Source organism: Pygocentrus nattereri, chromosome 20 (genome assembly GCF_015220715.1).
Source record: "Pygocentrus nattereri isolate fPygNat1 chromosome 20, fPygNat1.pri, whole genome shotgun sequence".
Lineage (NCBI taxonomy): Eukaryota > Metazoa > Chordata > Actinopteri > Characiformes > Serrasalmidae > Pygocentrus > Pygocentrus nattereri.
Window position 1 is genome coordinate 15,246,489 of NC_051230.1, and position 16,625 is coordinate 15,263,113.

At 39.3% G+C, this 16,625-nt stretch overlaps 1 protein-coding gene across 1 annotated transcript in view; it reads right to left on the minus strand.

The window, feature by feature from the left end:
- col27a1b (collagen, type XXVII, alpha 1b) overlaps nucleotides 1-10,427 on the minus strand; it is a 120,767-nt gene extending 110,340 nt beyond the window's left edge. Inside the window, exons 1-2 of the mRNA XM_017691028.2 lie at nucleotides 9,931-10,427; nucleotides 5,671-5,741 (exon numbers count right to left, since the gene is read on the minus strand). Coding sequence (XP_017546517.1) covers nucleotides 5,671-5,741; nucleotides 9,931-9,983 — 124 coding nt within the window. The 5' untranslated portion in view covers nucleotides 9,984-10,427. The remainder of the gene's footprint in view (nucleotides 1-5,670; nucleotides 5,742-9,930) is intronic.
- Nucleotides 10,428-16,625: the final 6,198 nt, after the last annotated feature.

The window sequence follows — 16,625 nt, forward strand, 5'->3', positions numbered from 1 at the left end:
ACCGTTCCCTCATGCACATGTACCAAAACCTGTCTGCATAATCAGCACAGGGGAAAATCCAACATCATTCATCTCAGGTTTGGCACTTCTAGGAGTCCAGTAGCAAGTTACCCATTTAAAATACGAAATAAATATGTCATTATACCTAATCAGAGCTGATACCTAGCCACGAGTACCACGGTTAAACACAATCTAGCTAAAGATTGGCAGCTGCAGATTACCCACCGAGAGACTAAATGAAAAGCACATGGGAAAATACAGTCAGTGGGCAGGCCAAATCTTACTCAGTGGGCTTTAGGCCATACATCACAGTCCAACCTTAACAGGCAGAAGATGGTCAGGAGATTATGTAACAGATATATGCATCTTTATTTGAAAACCTTTTGAAAAAGTTTCCCAGGGGAGACAGTAATCATGTTCATGGAAAAGAATAGAGCTTAGCTGAGTGCTGAGTGTGTGAAAAAGGAAACTGAGACAGATTCAAATAAAGCCTACCACAGCTTCCCACCCTGGGAGACAAAGGCCATTCATAAACTGGTGACATGGAACAATGTTTATGGAAAGAAGAATCAGAAAAGAAATAAAGAAAGAAAGAAGAATACTAGCTTAAGTATATATCCCACAATTTATGTCCCAAAGCATTGGTGATTGTCTAACAGTGTTGCTCTAAGAATAGGTCTCAAAGAGAACAATATTAATTATGTGTGATGCATTTAACACAATTTCTTCTACATGCACTATCTAGGTGCATAGTTGTGTGCATATGTGCCACCTGCAACAGCTGACTGTGCAACTTTGATTGGGACAATAATCAGTGTAACATGATGTGTAAACTCTGAGCAATCTGTCAAAGCAATCTAATCTAACTAATATAAAACTAATGGATCTTTATGCTGAAAAAGTCTGTACTGACTAGTTTCTGGGTTTTCAAACAGCACTGGCCACTGATTGTCTTTCTTTCTTTCTAAAGTTTTTAAGTTGTATTTTCCATCCACCCATCCATCCACTTTCTAAGCCACATAGTTGGTACAAATTTTTATTGCTTTTAGTGAGAAATAAATTAATAAGTAGTGAGATTACGTTTTCCAGACAGAAATAAGTAGTCCGATTACATCAACATCACAAGAATGCTGGTAGCCACCTGACAATGGCCATCAATCTATAAAGAAAGGAAGGAAGAAAGGAAGGCAGGAAAAGAAGGAAGAAAGGAAGTAAGACAGGAAAGAAAAGAAAGAAGGCAGGAAGCCAGGAAAGAAAGAAAGAAAGTTATGAAAGAAATAAAGTTAGGGAAGAAAGAAAGAAAGAAAGAAAGAAAGTTAGTTATGAAAGAAAGAAAGAAAGAAAGAAAGAAAGAAAGAAAGAAAGAAAGAAAGAAAGAAAGAAAGAAAGAAAGAATGGATACATGCCTTCATATTGCAGTAATTTTAGAAGCACTACAACAAAGACTAAATGAGTTACTAATGTTTCTGATCTATTAGAAAATAACTTCTGAGACGGATGACAAATCATCATCTGTTGGAGAGCAACACCTGATGTCCATTTAGGAAATGAAATGACCCAGATATCAAATAAATCAGTCGAGTTTGTGAAACTAAAACTTACGGCTCGGGAGTTCCACCTCACTTAGTGATGGAACACGATTGGAAAGCCGCCAGTCATGCTACATTCAGAACATTACTGTGAGAGTTCTGTCTGAATGAGTCATGGCAACATGAAATGTTGGGAAACTCTGTGAAGACAAAGCAGGAGAATGGAGAGCATCTGGGTTGCAGGTCCAGTTGCAGACGTTGATGTTCCACAGAGACTAGACGGTAGATGCGCTTGAAAGAAGACAATACAGCATCTGAACTGCTTAGCCTCTCCAAGGCCCAGAAATCAAACCCAAAACAGAAAGAAATCTTTCTGTAGCTGACCCTTAAGGGTTTTTTTTTCAAAGCTGTGAACTCTTTGCTCTTGAACCTTTCATAAGTTGAGGGTGGAATGCCATAAACTGTTAACTGTATATTAAACCAAACCTAAGGCCAACAATGAGATAAAAATTCCAGAAACTCCCTGGCTGTGGCTTACAAAGATGGTCTGATCATAAGTCATGCAAGGTTCGGGGGGGGTGAGGGTTACTTGGAGAAATCCTGGTCTGGAATGGGACAGCCTTCTCTATGAACTGTCCCACAGATGGAAAAACCATCAAATGTGCACTCCAAGCAGAACAAAAGCATCTTTCATGAGCTGAAGTGCTGCTTAAAACACAATCGCTTACAGTGAAAGCTTTCTAATTCTGTTAATTGCCTAAAGGGAGCAATGAGCTGAATTTTCCACTACAGCTTAAGGCGATATTTGAAAGATGACCTGAACTTAACAGTAGCTGGCATGGAATGTTACATGATGATGACAAGGCAAGGCTCACAGAGCTCTGTGAGCTGGGAAGTGTCTTTCTTTTCATGTGGTCAGTCATGTGACCAGCTGAACTAGCAATATGCAGCTGACAAGAAAAGGCATTGTTCCTTTGTTAGCTGCAATTGTAAAGTATATGAATGAACATGTGTGAGATGGAGAGGACTAAGAGTTGTTCAACACTGACTCTAATAGGTGATTTGACTCCACAGGGGATACAGGTTTTGGAGAAGACAGAACCTCAGTGGGTGGATGAAAGTCCATCAGGTAGCCTGAAGTACTTGGCAAAAATAAATAAGAGCACAGCAAATATATCAGTCAAACGCCTAAGTAGGCCTCATCAATCATGATTAGCCAAAACATGTAGTCACAACACATGCTTGTACAGTATAGTATGCTACTTGCTACCTACATGCAGTAACTAAGTTCAGTTAGAGGCAAATTACCAGCATACTGCTTAACCTTGCTAATACTTGCACATTTGGAAAAGAAATAAAGACACTGACATTTATTTATTTATAGCTTTTCTGTTTACTTTCTATCATTATGTAGCCTGTGACTTCATAACTGGATTCATATAGGCCCTGCTCATCATACCTGGTATTAACAACCATTTCGAATGATCTGACTACAAGACACCTGGCACTTCTGTGCATCTTCATTCAACACTTTCGATTGGATTTTATGACTGGAGGAGGCTGAATTTGTTGTCAGACAGAAACGTACAGCAGGTCCTTGCTTATGAACATGTGCAAGCTGTTACAAATGTTTAGATCCCATAGACTGCTAACGTAACATAAACTAACAGGGAAAGAAAAACAAAGAAAGAAGCTATGCAGTTGCTGACACAGTTGAATAGGCAGTCCTTTGTTGCTGTCGAGGACACATCAGGACACCTTGGCAGTGCTGTAAGATCAGATCATCCAGGATGTATGTTAATGCTAGCACTGAACAAGGTCATAGGCACAGCTTTGAAATCATTTGTTGTTGTTTTTTTTTCACAAAGCACAGCCACAAAGGTTCTGGGGCAGAATCAAACTGAATTCACACACACACACACACACTTTCTAAGCCGCTTCTCCCTCAGGGTTGCAGTGGGGTGCTGGAGCCTATCCCAGCGATCATCGGACAGAGGCAGGATACACCCTGGACAGGTCGCCAGTCCATCGCAGGGCACTGAATTCATATTATTTGCTAAACGGTCTAAATTAATACATTCAATGAATGTCATACTTCTGAAAGGACAACTGTTCTTTTTAACATCATTTAACATCTACAGCATTTATACCCAATAAATTTAGCATGTTACTAACGCATAGTATATGTCTTGATATCTTAACTAAAGCTAATGGCTTTCACTATAGGGGATTTTCTGGGATGGGATGGACTCTCTGGGTGATCAAATAGGGGGGAGCTTCCGGTTAGAAAGATCAGATCTGCTCTATTAAATTTCAAAGTTAAAAAAACATGACCATCTTTATGTCAGACTAGTGCTACACAGCATATACAGAATATCACATTGTGTTTCTATTGCTCAGTACTGTGACTTCTATATGCCATAAAATAGTGGGGGGCCCTCCATTTCACACCTTTTAGGACTGATCTATATTGTTGACCATAATTATCTACATTTGTTGGAGCATTTTCATGCCTCGATTAGTCAAAACAGCCACAGAACACTCACCAAGCAAATGAGATTTGGTCAGGATGCTCACAATAAATAAGTTCTGTGATTGGTTAGATCGGAGGTACTACACAATATGGACATAAAATGGGATGTTTGATAAAGCTATGTATATCATAATGATATGAGAAGCGACAAATATTATTAAAATAATGTAGACTGGATGTGCTGCAAGTATAGACAAATATATATAAAATTCTTTAAATATCTCTTTATGATGATGCAGATTTGTTGTGACAGTAGCCATTACTGCTTCATACATTTTACCACACAGTTTATGCATTCAATACTAAGAGTGAGAACCATTAACTTTAACACTTTTACAGGCTACTAACTTCAGAATAGTTTTGAGATGTGCACGTATATGCTTTGTGACTGTGGGAGAGCAGGGTTCAAGCCCAGGGCAAGAAAGCACTTGTTGGGTTTCAACGTTCTCGGAAATCTACTTATGGAACATTGGCACCGTGTGCACACGAAATTCAATCTGCTCCATCATCACAGCCCTTAACGATATCTTTTTTGTAGAAAACTACATCATGACAATGATAAAAGTTAGATGGCTCACTGCATTTTGCAGACTTCTGCGGTATCTGCGGTATTGTATAAGCCAATACTGTGCTATTGAATACTAAGGGGTATATCGTGCAATCACATTCCAAACCAACCACAGAAAAATTTGTCCAAATATATTCACTCATTACAAAACACAGAAATATCTATTCACTCTCCCTTTTGCCATCTGAATTTAAGCACAAGACTACTTTCAGATGAGCTAACGATAGATGGATAGCGTATCCATGCTAAAGCGAGGGCTTTTCAAGCTCCAGAGCTAAGCAAATAGACTCAGAGCAGACCTGTCTCAGTGATCTGAGGATTCAGCATAAATCAAACAACTGTTAGCTCTGGCTGTAGTGCTGGCTGTCTTTCTGACCTCCGATTTATGGAAAAGTTCAATAATCTTGTAATATTAGAGGTAGGCTTATTTAAATGATCTCATCGCTGTCCAGCCAGTTTCTTTTTTTTTACCTTGTTATAAAGAAGACTGGCCAGCTTCAGAGGTTAATAATGAAGTTTTCATTTGGCTTTTGGTACCTTAACACCTTAAAACCCTAATAACTCTTAACCTACATATTATTCCCAGAGTAGATATAGGATAATTCACAGTAGATCTGAACAGTAAACCTTAAGGATTAATAACTGAATAAAACTCAGAGTTCAAAGGTTTGAATGTATATTAAATGTGCTCTACAACATGGTAAATAGATCTTTGACACCCATCCTATATTCACAAAAGACCTCCAAACTGTATCCAATTGACCATTACCAGATTATGGCAACATTACTTCATTAAATGCAAACTGACTCTAAATCACAATGGGTTGGATTAAGCCTAGTCCTTGACTACACAGAATTCTGAATGGAGATTCCCCATCAAATGAGAAATTTAGTTCAAGACTAGTCTTAATCCTTGTCTGGGAAGCCGACTGGAAGTCTTTTGTTAACACAAATTTGATAAGGGTTACATAAGATGATAGGATAGAAATATAACACATGAGAAGACACTCTAAAATAGAGAGACAAAAAAAAAATCTCACCTTCAAACTGTACTTGTGCCAACCCCAGATAGCAAGTACAGTAGAGGACCGTGCAGAGAAATAAAGTTCTCCTGTGAAAACAAATAAGCCAGTTATTCATCGACCAGGAATGATTCTGGATAAACTCTGACACTTTTTAAACACTAAATTAACATTCCATCTGCTTTGGTCATTCTGAATCTGATAAACATTTCTTTCCCTTGTCTTGCAGACGTATAACTTTAAATAAAAAAATGCTGAATATGCACACTCTAAACCACTATAGATTCTTTGATTTCAACAACTGTCTGAGACTTCGAGCAGAAGACCCAGATTGCGGTTCCTCTGCGTCCACAAACTGGAAATGAAACTAAAATATAATATGATCTTTTTCCAACAGTTCACACTTTCTGTGCTTCATATCAGTGAACTTTAAACTCTTAAAAATAAAAGTGCCAAATAGCGTTCTTTGGAAGAACAACTTTGGTTCCCTAAAGAACCTTTCCATTGATGGTTCTTTAAAGTGCCATTCTTGTAAAAGAGATGTGTGAGTGTGAAAAACCTTTTTAAAGTTTAAAGAACCTGTATTTTTTTCCTAGCACCATACATCCAAGTCAAGACCTGTTTAGGAACCTTTGTGTTTAGGAATATCGTCCAATTCCTGTCCACACCAGTAACTGCAAAATCCACATACAGTACAAAGCACAACTCAAATGCAGCGCAGCACAAATACAGTGCATGTAGAGATAAACTACTACAGTCAAACCAGTAATCAGCTCTGGCTTCAGGAAAACAACCCAGGAACTTCTAAACAGTACAAATCACCTGGTTTCAGCCATTTTGCTTTAGTTTCCACTACATTCATTCAGGGGCCTAGCATTCAGAAACACATTTACACCCAACCCAGTTGCTGCTGTCACAGTAGTGCGAGGCTGGACGACCAACAGAAAAGTGACTGTAGAATCATATGGGGAGGTCATATGCAGGTTAAAGTCAATGTGAATCATAATTCATAACACATGTTTCTGGATGAAATGCTGTATCAGGAGTGACTCTGAGCTAGCTGAGCTTTTTCACTTTATGACAGGTGGGGGTGGAGGGAGGGGAAATATTATTAGCGGTTAATATTATTTGTCCCTGCCTGCTGGTGCATTGTAACATAATCAAAAACCAGAGGCCCTTCCAGAGGAGGCAAAAAGCATGATATTCTGATCAAAGATCACATGAATTTTTACTTTAAAATTATAATCATGCTTAAGAAGACCAGGGACCTGGACTAAAAAGGTTAAAAAAAGGTCAATTCTGATCTTTTAACATCTTAGACTTAACACATCTAAAGGCTTATTATTCAGTAACTACATGGGTTACAGTGCAAACTGACTGAATTAATCTTAAAGTGTAGAAGTTATATGGCCCAATAGTTCTGGCCATATAATATAACTGTCCTATTGGAAACAACAACCAGGTTGTCAAAACTGGTAACCACTAAAACTAGTAAGTCTACTTATATGAAATCAGTCTAAGAAACATACAGTATATGTCCAAAAGTTTGCGGCTTCTCTCTGAGCACATGAGCCTAATGTCACCACGTCCAATGCTAAACGCTAAAGGCTAAAAGGCTAAAGAGGTATTAAGTCCCCAAGCATTGACCTGTGGAATTGCATTCTGTAGAGTGATGGAGCGCCAACCAATACCTTTGGGATGTGTTGGAGTGTCATTTGTGATCCAGAAGTAATCATCCAACATCTATACCTGATCTCACTAGTGCTCCAGTTGCTGAATGCAAGCGGATCCTCACAGCAATGTTCCAACATTTAGTGTAAAGCCTTCCCCATAGGGTAGAGACAGTTACTGCAGGGGAGGGAGACAAACTTCTTTCCTATACACTTCATTTGGAAGAAGCACTGGATGAGCAGATGTCCACAAACTTCTGTCCATATAGTGTATTTCATACTTTGTGCACAATGTCGATGCACAAACGTCATTCAAAATACATAAATGTGACCACAAGAGAGCTTTAGAATCAACGGGGTAAACTGAAGGTGATGGATTAAACTGAATAAAACAAATACAGGTAAACTATGGATTTTATATTACTGTTAGTTTTGTTGTTATAATATGAATGGGACATATCTTGCAGTACATTAAAAGGTACTGGTGAATTTTGAATCTTGAACATGAATATCTTGATTCATCAAAGCACCTACATAAACACTCTTCTGGAACTGGTCATATTGCTCAGCTGCACGAATTGTGAATGGTCAGACCGACTCGTTTGCATATTCCTGCACTGCAAAGGCTACTGTCACAATAACAAAATACAAACAATATATTGCACAACCCAAATGAACACTTAGCCCTACTCAGCCAGGACAGCCCACAGCAGGGCACTAGGATGCTAGCAGCAGGCATCTCTGGAAACAATGCCTTGAAAAAGAGCCTCATAAAACCCATGGAAAGTCGCAGAGGTCAAACTGTGCAAGAGGAACCAAGAAGCGCTACCTAGCCGCCGATTTTTCCTGAGTGTCCTGAGCACACACTGTTCCAGTCTGCACAGCAGTGGGACGCATTCATCCGAATTACAAACCCAGTCACTCTCCAGGAGCACTCTCCAAGAATACTGATCCACCTGCCTTCAGGGCTCGGAGCATATGGCGCCACAAGCAGCAGCAGCTTCAGCAGCAGAAGCAAAAGGAGCAGCTCTTCCTCTAAAGCCCTTACAGCTGTTCCTGCTCACAGGTCAGCCAGATACTCATCAGCTGCTGGGAATCCAAAACCTCACGATCCTCAATTCAGAAGGTTAATGCTTCCTACCCTATCCGCTACGAAGCCAAGAGGACACAACCTGAGGACATGCACTTCAAGTGTTAGTGACCTAGTAAATGATCAAGATTGGGCTACTGCTTTTCGGTTTACTTAGAGATCTTAAGCATCAATTTAGTTGGAGTAAGTTTCCATATCTTCACTCCATTTTAATCTCAAAAGCACAAGCGTATAAAAAACTCTAATGGTGTGTGCCTTTTCCGTATTCCGTATTACACGTCCAATTTGGTCGTGCTCTGTTGGTATGTAGCACAGCGTTGAGGATGTGAATCCTCATGCATGCTGCATGCATTTCCCTTCCATTCTCAATATCTGTCTTCATACAACCTCCCCATCCTGACAGCCCTCTCCTGACAGCCAAAAGGAAGACATAAACACTTCAGCGTGCTACAATTTCAGAGTTGTTTCTTTTCAACCACATGTAACTATGCTTCATTTCCAAGTTGGGCTGTTTGACTCCTAAATGGGAAGAAGAGCAGCATCTGTTGCTACTAATATTCCATTCAGCCTTTCCATTCTATCTCAGTGAGAAATTTTAAGTGTGAACTAAATGGCATGCCAATTTCCAACTCTGGAAAATATGGATAAACGTATGAAGGTTTCAAGCATTTCCATTGCCATTAGCCTTAACACACAACGGCACATTATGCAACTGCGTAGAAACTATTCTAGGGATACACGACGGTATTGGAATTATATTGCTTTTAGCAAATAATTGCTGGAAAAAAAAGACTGATAGCAGACAAATGCATATTTTTTGACATTTAAAAACAATATTTGACATGGTATTTATTGTACGCTGTGAATAAAATGCCCGCATTTTATTCATTAACCCTTCAGAAATTAAATTGTATTATGCTGTAAGGCTAATCCAGGTAGATCATGTTTAAATTTGCACGTTTTAGAAATGTTGTATCAGCATCGGCAGATACGTACGTGAAAAAATATCTGCCATAAAATATCGGCCCACGATTCCAATATCGGTGCATCCCTACAATATTCAACAGTTACAGGTTACATCAAGTGCCTAAAAGCTGAAGGGAATGGTTTACTTCACGGCGCATTTCGATTCATTAGTTAATTATAAATGAATGAAACATCTGTGAAACGACTAGTTAATAAAAAAAAAACAGAGAAAAACGCTTCAGACTTAAAGGTCCGAGCTTGTATTAGTGAGTTAAATTGGCTCTGACAGAATGTGTGAGCCCCGCTCTGGCAGTTGAGCTAACTAGGCTAAGCTACATCCCCATTCATTCATTCATTGCAAACTTTCCAGGACTTGTCAGCGGATAAAACCGCTCTACTTTTCTCATTCAGAGGCTCAAAGCGAAACATGTCTGGAAACTAGGTTATAAAAAGGCATTGGCAGGAAACTGGACCTATGCAGACATTATAACCCGCACAACTCAAGATACTGAGAAGACCCTGGTAATTCTGGTCATTTTTGAGGTTACTCACCCCCCGACTCCAGCTGGTTTGAGTTTGGAGTACGGGGCATTGTCCGTCTCCATCGCGGCTACTTCATTCTTTCTTGAGAGTGTTTGTCAGGACATGACAGGCTTATGTGGACTATTTCCATTCCAAAAAAAAAGAAAAATAAAACAGCCCGAAAATACTTGGTGAAGGTGTCGAAGCAAAAAAAGAAGAAAGAAAGAGTGAAGTGTAGTAGAGCTACTACGAGTCGTGCTGCTTTCCAATTGCCAAATCAAAACCTTGTTCCTTCAGGAGAGGAGGACCTACAACAAGCCGCGATACGAATGACTCCATCTGAGAGGAAGTGTAGCCAGTAGCCGCTGCAGAAAAACTCTGGAAAGTTAAGTCCAGGTCGGTCCGGCCATGACTCGCCGAGCTGTAAGACAAGCGCCTTGCGAGAGAGCCGCTGCGACTAACAGCAGTCTAAGTTGAGGAGGAATGCTGAGGAAATTTCAGGACACGGTGAAGCACACCTCCCTCTGTCGCCCTCAACTGACTCTGAGAGAAAGAGACACCGCTGAGTTAGTGTGACAAGAAGCCATTCCTATGAAGGTGTGTCTTACTACAGCCAGCCATTCAACTCCCCCCTGCTCACTTATATATCCAGCAGCAGCTTATCCGCACCTTTCACAATGGAAAGTGTCATAAAAACAACCTTTTCATATAAATTCAGCTGTGTCAAGACTTAAAATGCCAGCACAAGGTGGATTTTATCCTTAAACGGCTCTAACCCTGTCAGAATTGACTGAAAGGGGAGCTCCACCGACTTTTCAAAAATTCCGCATAATTCAATTGTTGAGACGTAAACAAAGTCATTGAAAGTGTTTTTTTATAAACTATTTCACTGTAGAGAAACGTACGGACTCTAATTTCTTTACAGTGGTTGTGATAGAAACCAGGCACCTCATTTCTAAATTATTCAGATTCAGTGTTTTCACTAAGTTTTCACATAGTGTACAATGTTTTATCCAAAGGGGAATTCCACCAATTTTCCAAAATTTCCACATAATTATGAGAATGAGCCAAAATGAGATACCACAGTTGGGGGAGGATCATAGTAAATTAATGTACCCCCCAAAAAAGTGAGTTCAACTAGTTTTATCCTGAGCTTGCTGAACGATGCTCACTGGATTCTTACGCGGTTATGCTGGCGCTGTCCTGCACTGTGAAATTCCTCCTCCAAATAGTACCCTCATTGACCCACCCTCTACAAACACCGAGTGACAGTGTCCAGCAGAGCCCCAACAGAGCACCAATTCAGCCTAGTGCAACTGGATCCCTCTACTGTGCACAGAGGGCCCTCACAGCCCTGTCCTGAACCTGAGCGGGGTGCACAGCAAACTTTGGAAGACCACTTCTATCTCACCTCCGCTTGGAATCAATGCTCTCTCACATTGTGATCACTATTACAGGATGTATGACTTGCTTCTGTATGCATCTGTGGCTCATTTCTAGTTGGCACAGTGTTCAGGTTAATATTAGGCCTACATTCTTTGAATTTTTTAGTGGAGTTATAGGTGTTTTGGCTTTTCACTATTATGTGGTGTACAGGTAATATTTTCTGTATAACCTTATAAAATACATATAAGTAACCTTGAGCAAGCAAGGGCCTATGAGAACCTATGAACTTGTGGAAAAAGACTTTGATATAGATGTAAAACTTTTAAATTACATAATTCACTCTTCAGTCCATACAGTCTGGGCACGCCTCATCAAAGGACATTGATTTTCTGTGTGAAAATAAAAACACTGTCTACATACATCTTCACATTTTAATGCACAATTTCTGTTTTTTTGCTGGATATAATGTATTAGAATAAAACTAAAATATAAAATTTGGTCTATGCCCAAGGTATTTATTATGGTATGTTTTATTAACATGTTAAATAAATTGATTAAAGTGCACTAAAATGCCATGGTCAAGTTGTGGAGGATGTGTGCACTTATTATTACTTAAAAAGTCACCAACACGTTATTTGACTGGGGGTAGTGAAACTTCTGCATACAACTAAAACAGACACTTTTACATATTTACATAGTCCCACCTACTCAGCCTAAAGCATTTTACCTCTCCCCATTTTCTGCTTTTTCATTAAGGCACAATACCAATCAGAACAGGGGTCATTTACATACATGATCCTTAAAGTCAAAGTAACATTATTTGATAAAGAGAGGTTGACAAATGCTCATGTAAACATGATTTATGACAGTTTTTGGTAGATAAAATTACACAAATGTAATTGCAGAGGAAAAAGTAAAGTTTAAGAAAAATTTAGCATATGGGCCTAATACAGTGGATGGCACTGGCAATATAAAAAAAAAAAGCTGCAGCTCTATATCTATTAAACCAGTGCAAAACGTACATACCAGTCAAACAACAGCCACTACAGAAGTCACTTTAACCACTTACAGGTGTGCAGTTGGGCCAGAGTGTTTCTTATTCCAGCCTGGTGGATGGTAATGAAAGTCAGATGCTCTTTATGACCTGGTATCACAGTGGATATCGTCGCTTTAATGTCTTCCGGAAATGAGAGGATTTTCCTGCGGACACGTCGTGATGTGGCCGGAAACTCAATCAAATGAATCAAAACCCCTCAAAGCTGTCCACCAGTGGAGTGACCAGTGGGTGCTTGCTCCTATGTAAGAAGCTGCGACATTGTAAAACAGGAATTAGCCGTGTGGGGTCTTCTGTCATTAGTAAACCTCATGTGATGTCCGATCGCAGATGTTTTCTTGGAAAACCGAGCTCCCTCTTGGGTTACTGGCCTTGAGAAGAACTTGGGCTTTAATAAAAAGGCTGTATGCACAGTATCCCCACAGCGCTGAGGTGCGTATCTCCACTCCAGATGGGCTCAGCATCTGTTTGAGTTAGAGACATTATCCTTATCCATATTTAAACAGGAAATTTAGAGGAAATATCAACCAGCTCCTCACAAATAACCCCTTTTTTGCTTGCTCCGCTTTGGTCATGCCAGGAAAGGCCACATTCCACATATTATCCAGTAGTTTATGATGGATAGCATGGATGCTTTCCTGTGTACTATAGCATCTACTTTAGAGGCTCTATCAATGAGCTATTGGTTGGAATATACTGAAGTGTTAATTAGCATATGATTGTTGTTATATAAAACAATGTATTACCATATTTTGTGTATTTTTACACAAAACTTACTTTAATCATATATGACGCACCAGCTGCCCTTCATGTGGTGTGAACATGCTGAATGGACATATAGAAAAACTTTTCATTATTTTAACATATAGTTAAGCACTAAACATGTCACACATGCGAACCCCAGACCCCCAACACAAAGTTCTCCCCACACATTTCCAAAATTACTCCTTAATTTCAGGTTTTTGGAGGTAAAAAAAGGCAGTTTATACGCTTCTGAAGTGATGAAAAACATCATGAAAGCTGATAAGTACAAACAAAATTGAACAAATCATGTAAGACCTTTTGGAAAATGTTTGACTGAGGTGAAATTCATTATACCACAAGATAACAACCTCAAGCAAACTGCTGATCAGATTAAGACGTATTTATTAAACAAAGAAGCTGTTGATGCTCTCCGAACAATGGACAGGCCACCCTAAAGCTGAATTTGTTTGGGATTTTGGATCATGGGAAGGAGAAAATGGAGCCGATTTCTACAACTGAACTTTAGAGTTGTGGAAAAATGTGCCTGCAGATATTTCTTTGAGAAACAAAGTTTCCAAAAAGTATGAAAGCTGCAATAATGGCACAGAAAACATGTGTTTTCTGCTTTTTTCCCCAACACTGAAAATTAAACAACACATTTGTAACGGCTGTTTTGACAGGAAATTTAATAAGTGCAGTCCCTGACATCTGCACAGTATGATATGTTCGAAAGCTTCCGTTTCTGAGAGGTTTTGTTATGACAGCAACCTATCAGGTCCATCATAAATGAATGCATTTTACTGGGCTGACCTGGTGAGTCTATTTACAAGTGAAGCATTTGGAGCATGAGGGGGTGTGAGATATTTGTATAGATCCTACTTGTGAGATACTGAAGGTGCAGCATTGGGCTGGTATTGGAGAGGTTAGTGTGAGGCTGCTCTTTTAAAGAAACGGAAATACCAGTGCACAAATATTTTACTTATGTTATTATATACACTGTATCATGGACCTTTCTGTAGCCATAAGTTCACTTAGAGTAAAATAACTATGAAAATGTATGTTTAGTTGTGGTCATTAGAGCATTTAGTGTCCTTTTTTACTATCCATTTTTGAATGCTTAGTTGTAAAGTATTACCACTGAATTATAGTTTCTAATACTCCACTATAGGGATAAGTCATTACATGAGCCCTTTAAAGTAATTAACTAATTTTCTATGCTGGTGGCAAAGTAATACAAATTACAGTACAATTTTTATGTCTCTATGTGTCTTCATCCCATCCTATATTCACAATAAATATACAATATCAAACAAATGCTGATGAGATTGTATTACAGACAAATAATCAAATGATCTCAATAGGTCCTTGGTACTGCACCAGACGGGGGCACCCAAGAGCAACAAAGCTCTTAGAATCAATTTTTGTACATACCGACCAGACTTGCACAGTCTCGGGGCAATTGGGCAGAGAATTACGCACAAGCTCAATGTTTCCTTCAACAATGTTTGTGTGCCAGGACCATTTTTAGAGAAGCAGCCCCATATCATGATGCAACATCCTTTAAATGTACTTCACTGTGATGTTCTTGTGTTGCACTGCTCTGAGTGGATCAGACACAGTAGTGCTGCTGGAGCTTTTAAACACTGTGTCCACTCACTGTCCACTCTATTAGACCCTCCTACCTTGTCAGTCCACCTTGTAGATGTAAAGTCAGAGATGATAGCTCATTTGCTGCTGCACAGTTTGTGTTGGTCATTCTCTAGTCCTTCATCAGTGGTCACAGGACACTGCCCACAGGACGCTGTTGGCTGGATATTTTTGGTTGGTGGACTATTCTTAGTCCAGCAGTGACACTGAGGTGTTTAAAAACTCCAGCAGCTCTGCTATGTCTGATCCACCCAGACCAGCACAACACAAACTAACATACCACCACCACCACCACCATATCAGTGTTACTGCAGTGCTGAGAATGATCCACCACTTAAATAGTACTTGCTCTCCATGGTGGTCCTGACCACTGAAGAACAGGGTAAAAGGGGGCTAACAAAGTATCAGAGAAACAGATGAACTACAGTCTGTAACTGTTGAACTTCAAAGTGCACCTATATAGTGAGTGGAGCTGATAAAATGGACAATAAGCATAGAAACAAGGAGGTGCTCATGCCTGATGAGTGTAATCATCCCAACTGTTCTGACAGGATTGTTTAAGGCTATTTTTTGTGGCTGGGGCTCTGTAGCTTTTTCAGTTCGAGTGTTATTCAACAATGTTGTCACTGAGGACTTTATGAAGCTCCTTCACCTTCCCTGTTATGGCTACTTGTTGTGTGAAATCCTCTTAACCAATGGCACCATCTTTTATAATGACACCATATTCCAATTTCATGAGAGCATTTTTATTGATTTAATGTTTTGCAGCATTAATATGTAGAACTTAATATATTTTAAATAAAACCTTTACATACAGGTATATTTGTACACATCACTGTGCCATTCAGATGTACCAGCATTGAAATAGGATGGGACCATTTCAGCTCACTCCCACTTTTCATAAAGACTGAGTCTGAGACTGCCTGAGTCAGAAACTGCCTGAGTCAGAAACTGCCTCTACCAGTGCAGTTTCTAAAGCTATACCATCCAGTCTTCAAACAGAGATCCTCTTAGCTTTTATTTGGTATTTAGCTTATTAAACTGTAAACACTGTTTGACCAGAGGAGGATGGGTCTCCCCTTGTGAATCTTGATTCCTCCCAAGGTTTCTTCCTCCAGACTGAGGGAGTTTTTCCTTGCCACCGTCGCCTCTGGCTTGCTCACTGGGGGATATATGTTGTAACTGTGTGTTCAAACTTCTGTAAAGCTGCTTTGTGACAACATTGTTGTAAAAAGCGCTATACACATAAACTTGAATTGAAATTTGAATTCAATATTTTGCTGTGGTGCCTAAATTCTTTTTCACTATCACTTTTAATTTTTTAAACATATCTTTGATTATGCTTATGAATATATACTTTTTGTTTGTATTTTTAAGGACAAGGTCAAAAGACATGTGTGCAAATTTGAACTGGATATATGACTGGAAGTATCTCGCTCTGGTAAAGAAAGCCTGTACAGGTAGAAGAAACCTGATCACGTCAGCAGAAAATGTCCAAACATCTCATTTATAAAGCTTGTACTTAGGTGTATTTTTAGTGACGGCAGTAGAATAGTCCCTTGTACATTTGCTATGTTTGAGTACATTCACTCCCAAAGCTGGTTGTTTTGAAATGTATTCTACTTCCTGGCTTTTATGTGTGTAAGACAGTGCCCTAGTGAGCTGTATGGCCAAATCTGACAGGCGTCTTTCATGGACTCCACCTCTATGTGTTCAAACAGGTAACTGAAAATAGTGTATATTAAAATAAACCATTCACATGAACTCCTTATGTTTTTGTGGTATGGATGAATTGAGCAGTGTTACATATGAAGTTCTTTGAAAATTCTTACAAAACTCAAACAGTCCCAAGGAAAAACATATTGCCAATATTGAAAGCTTGACTATTCTCTTT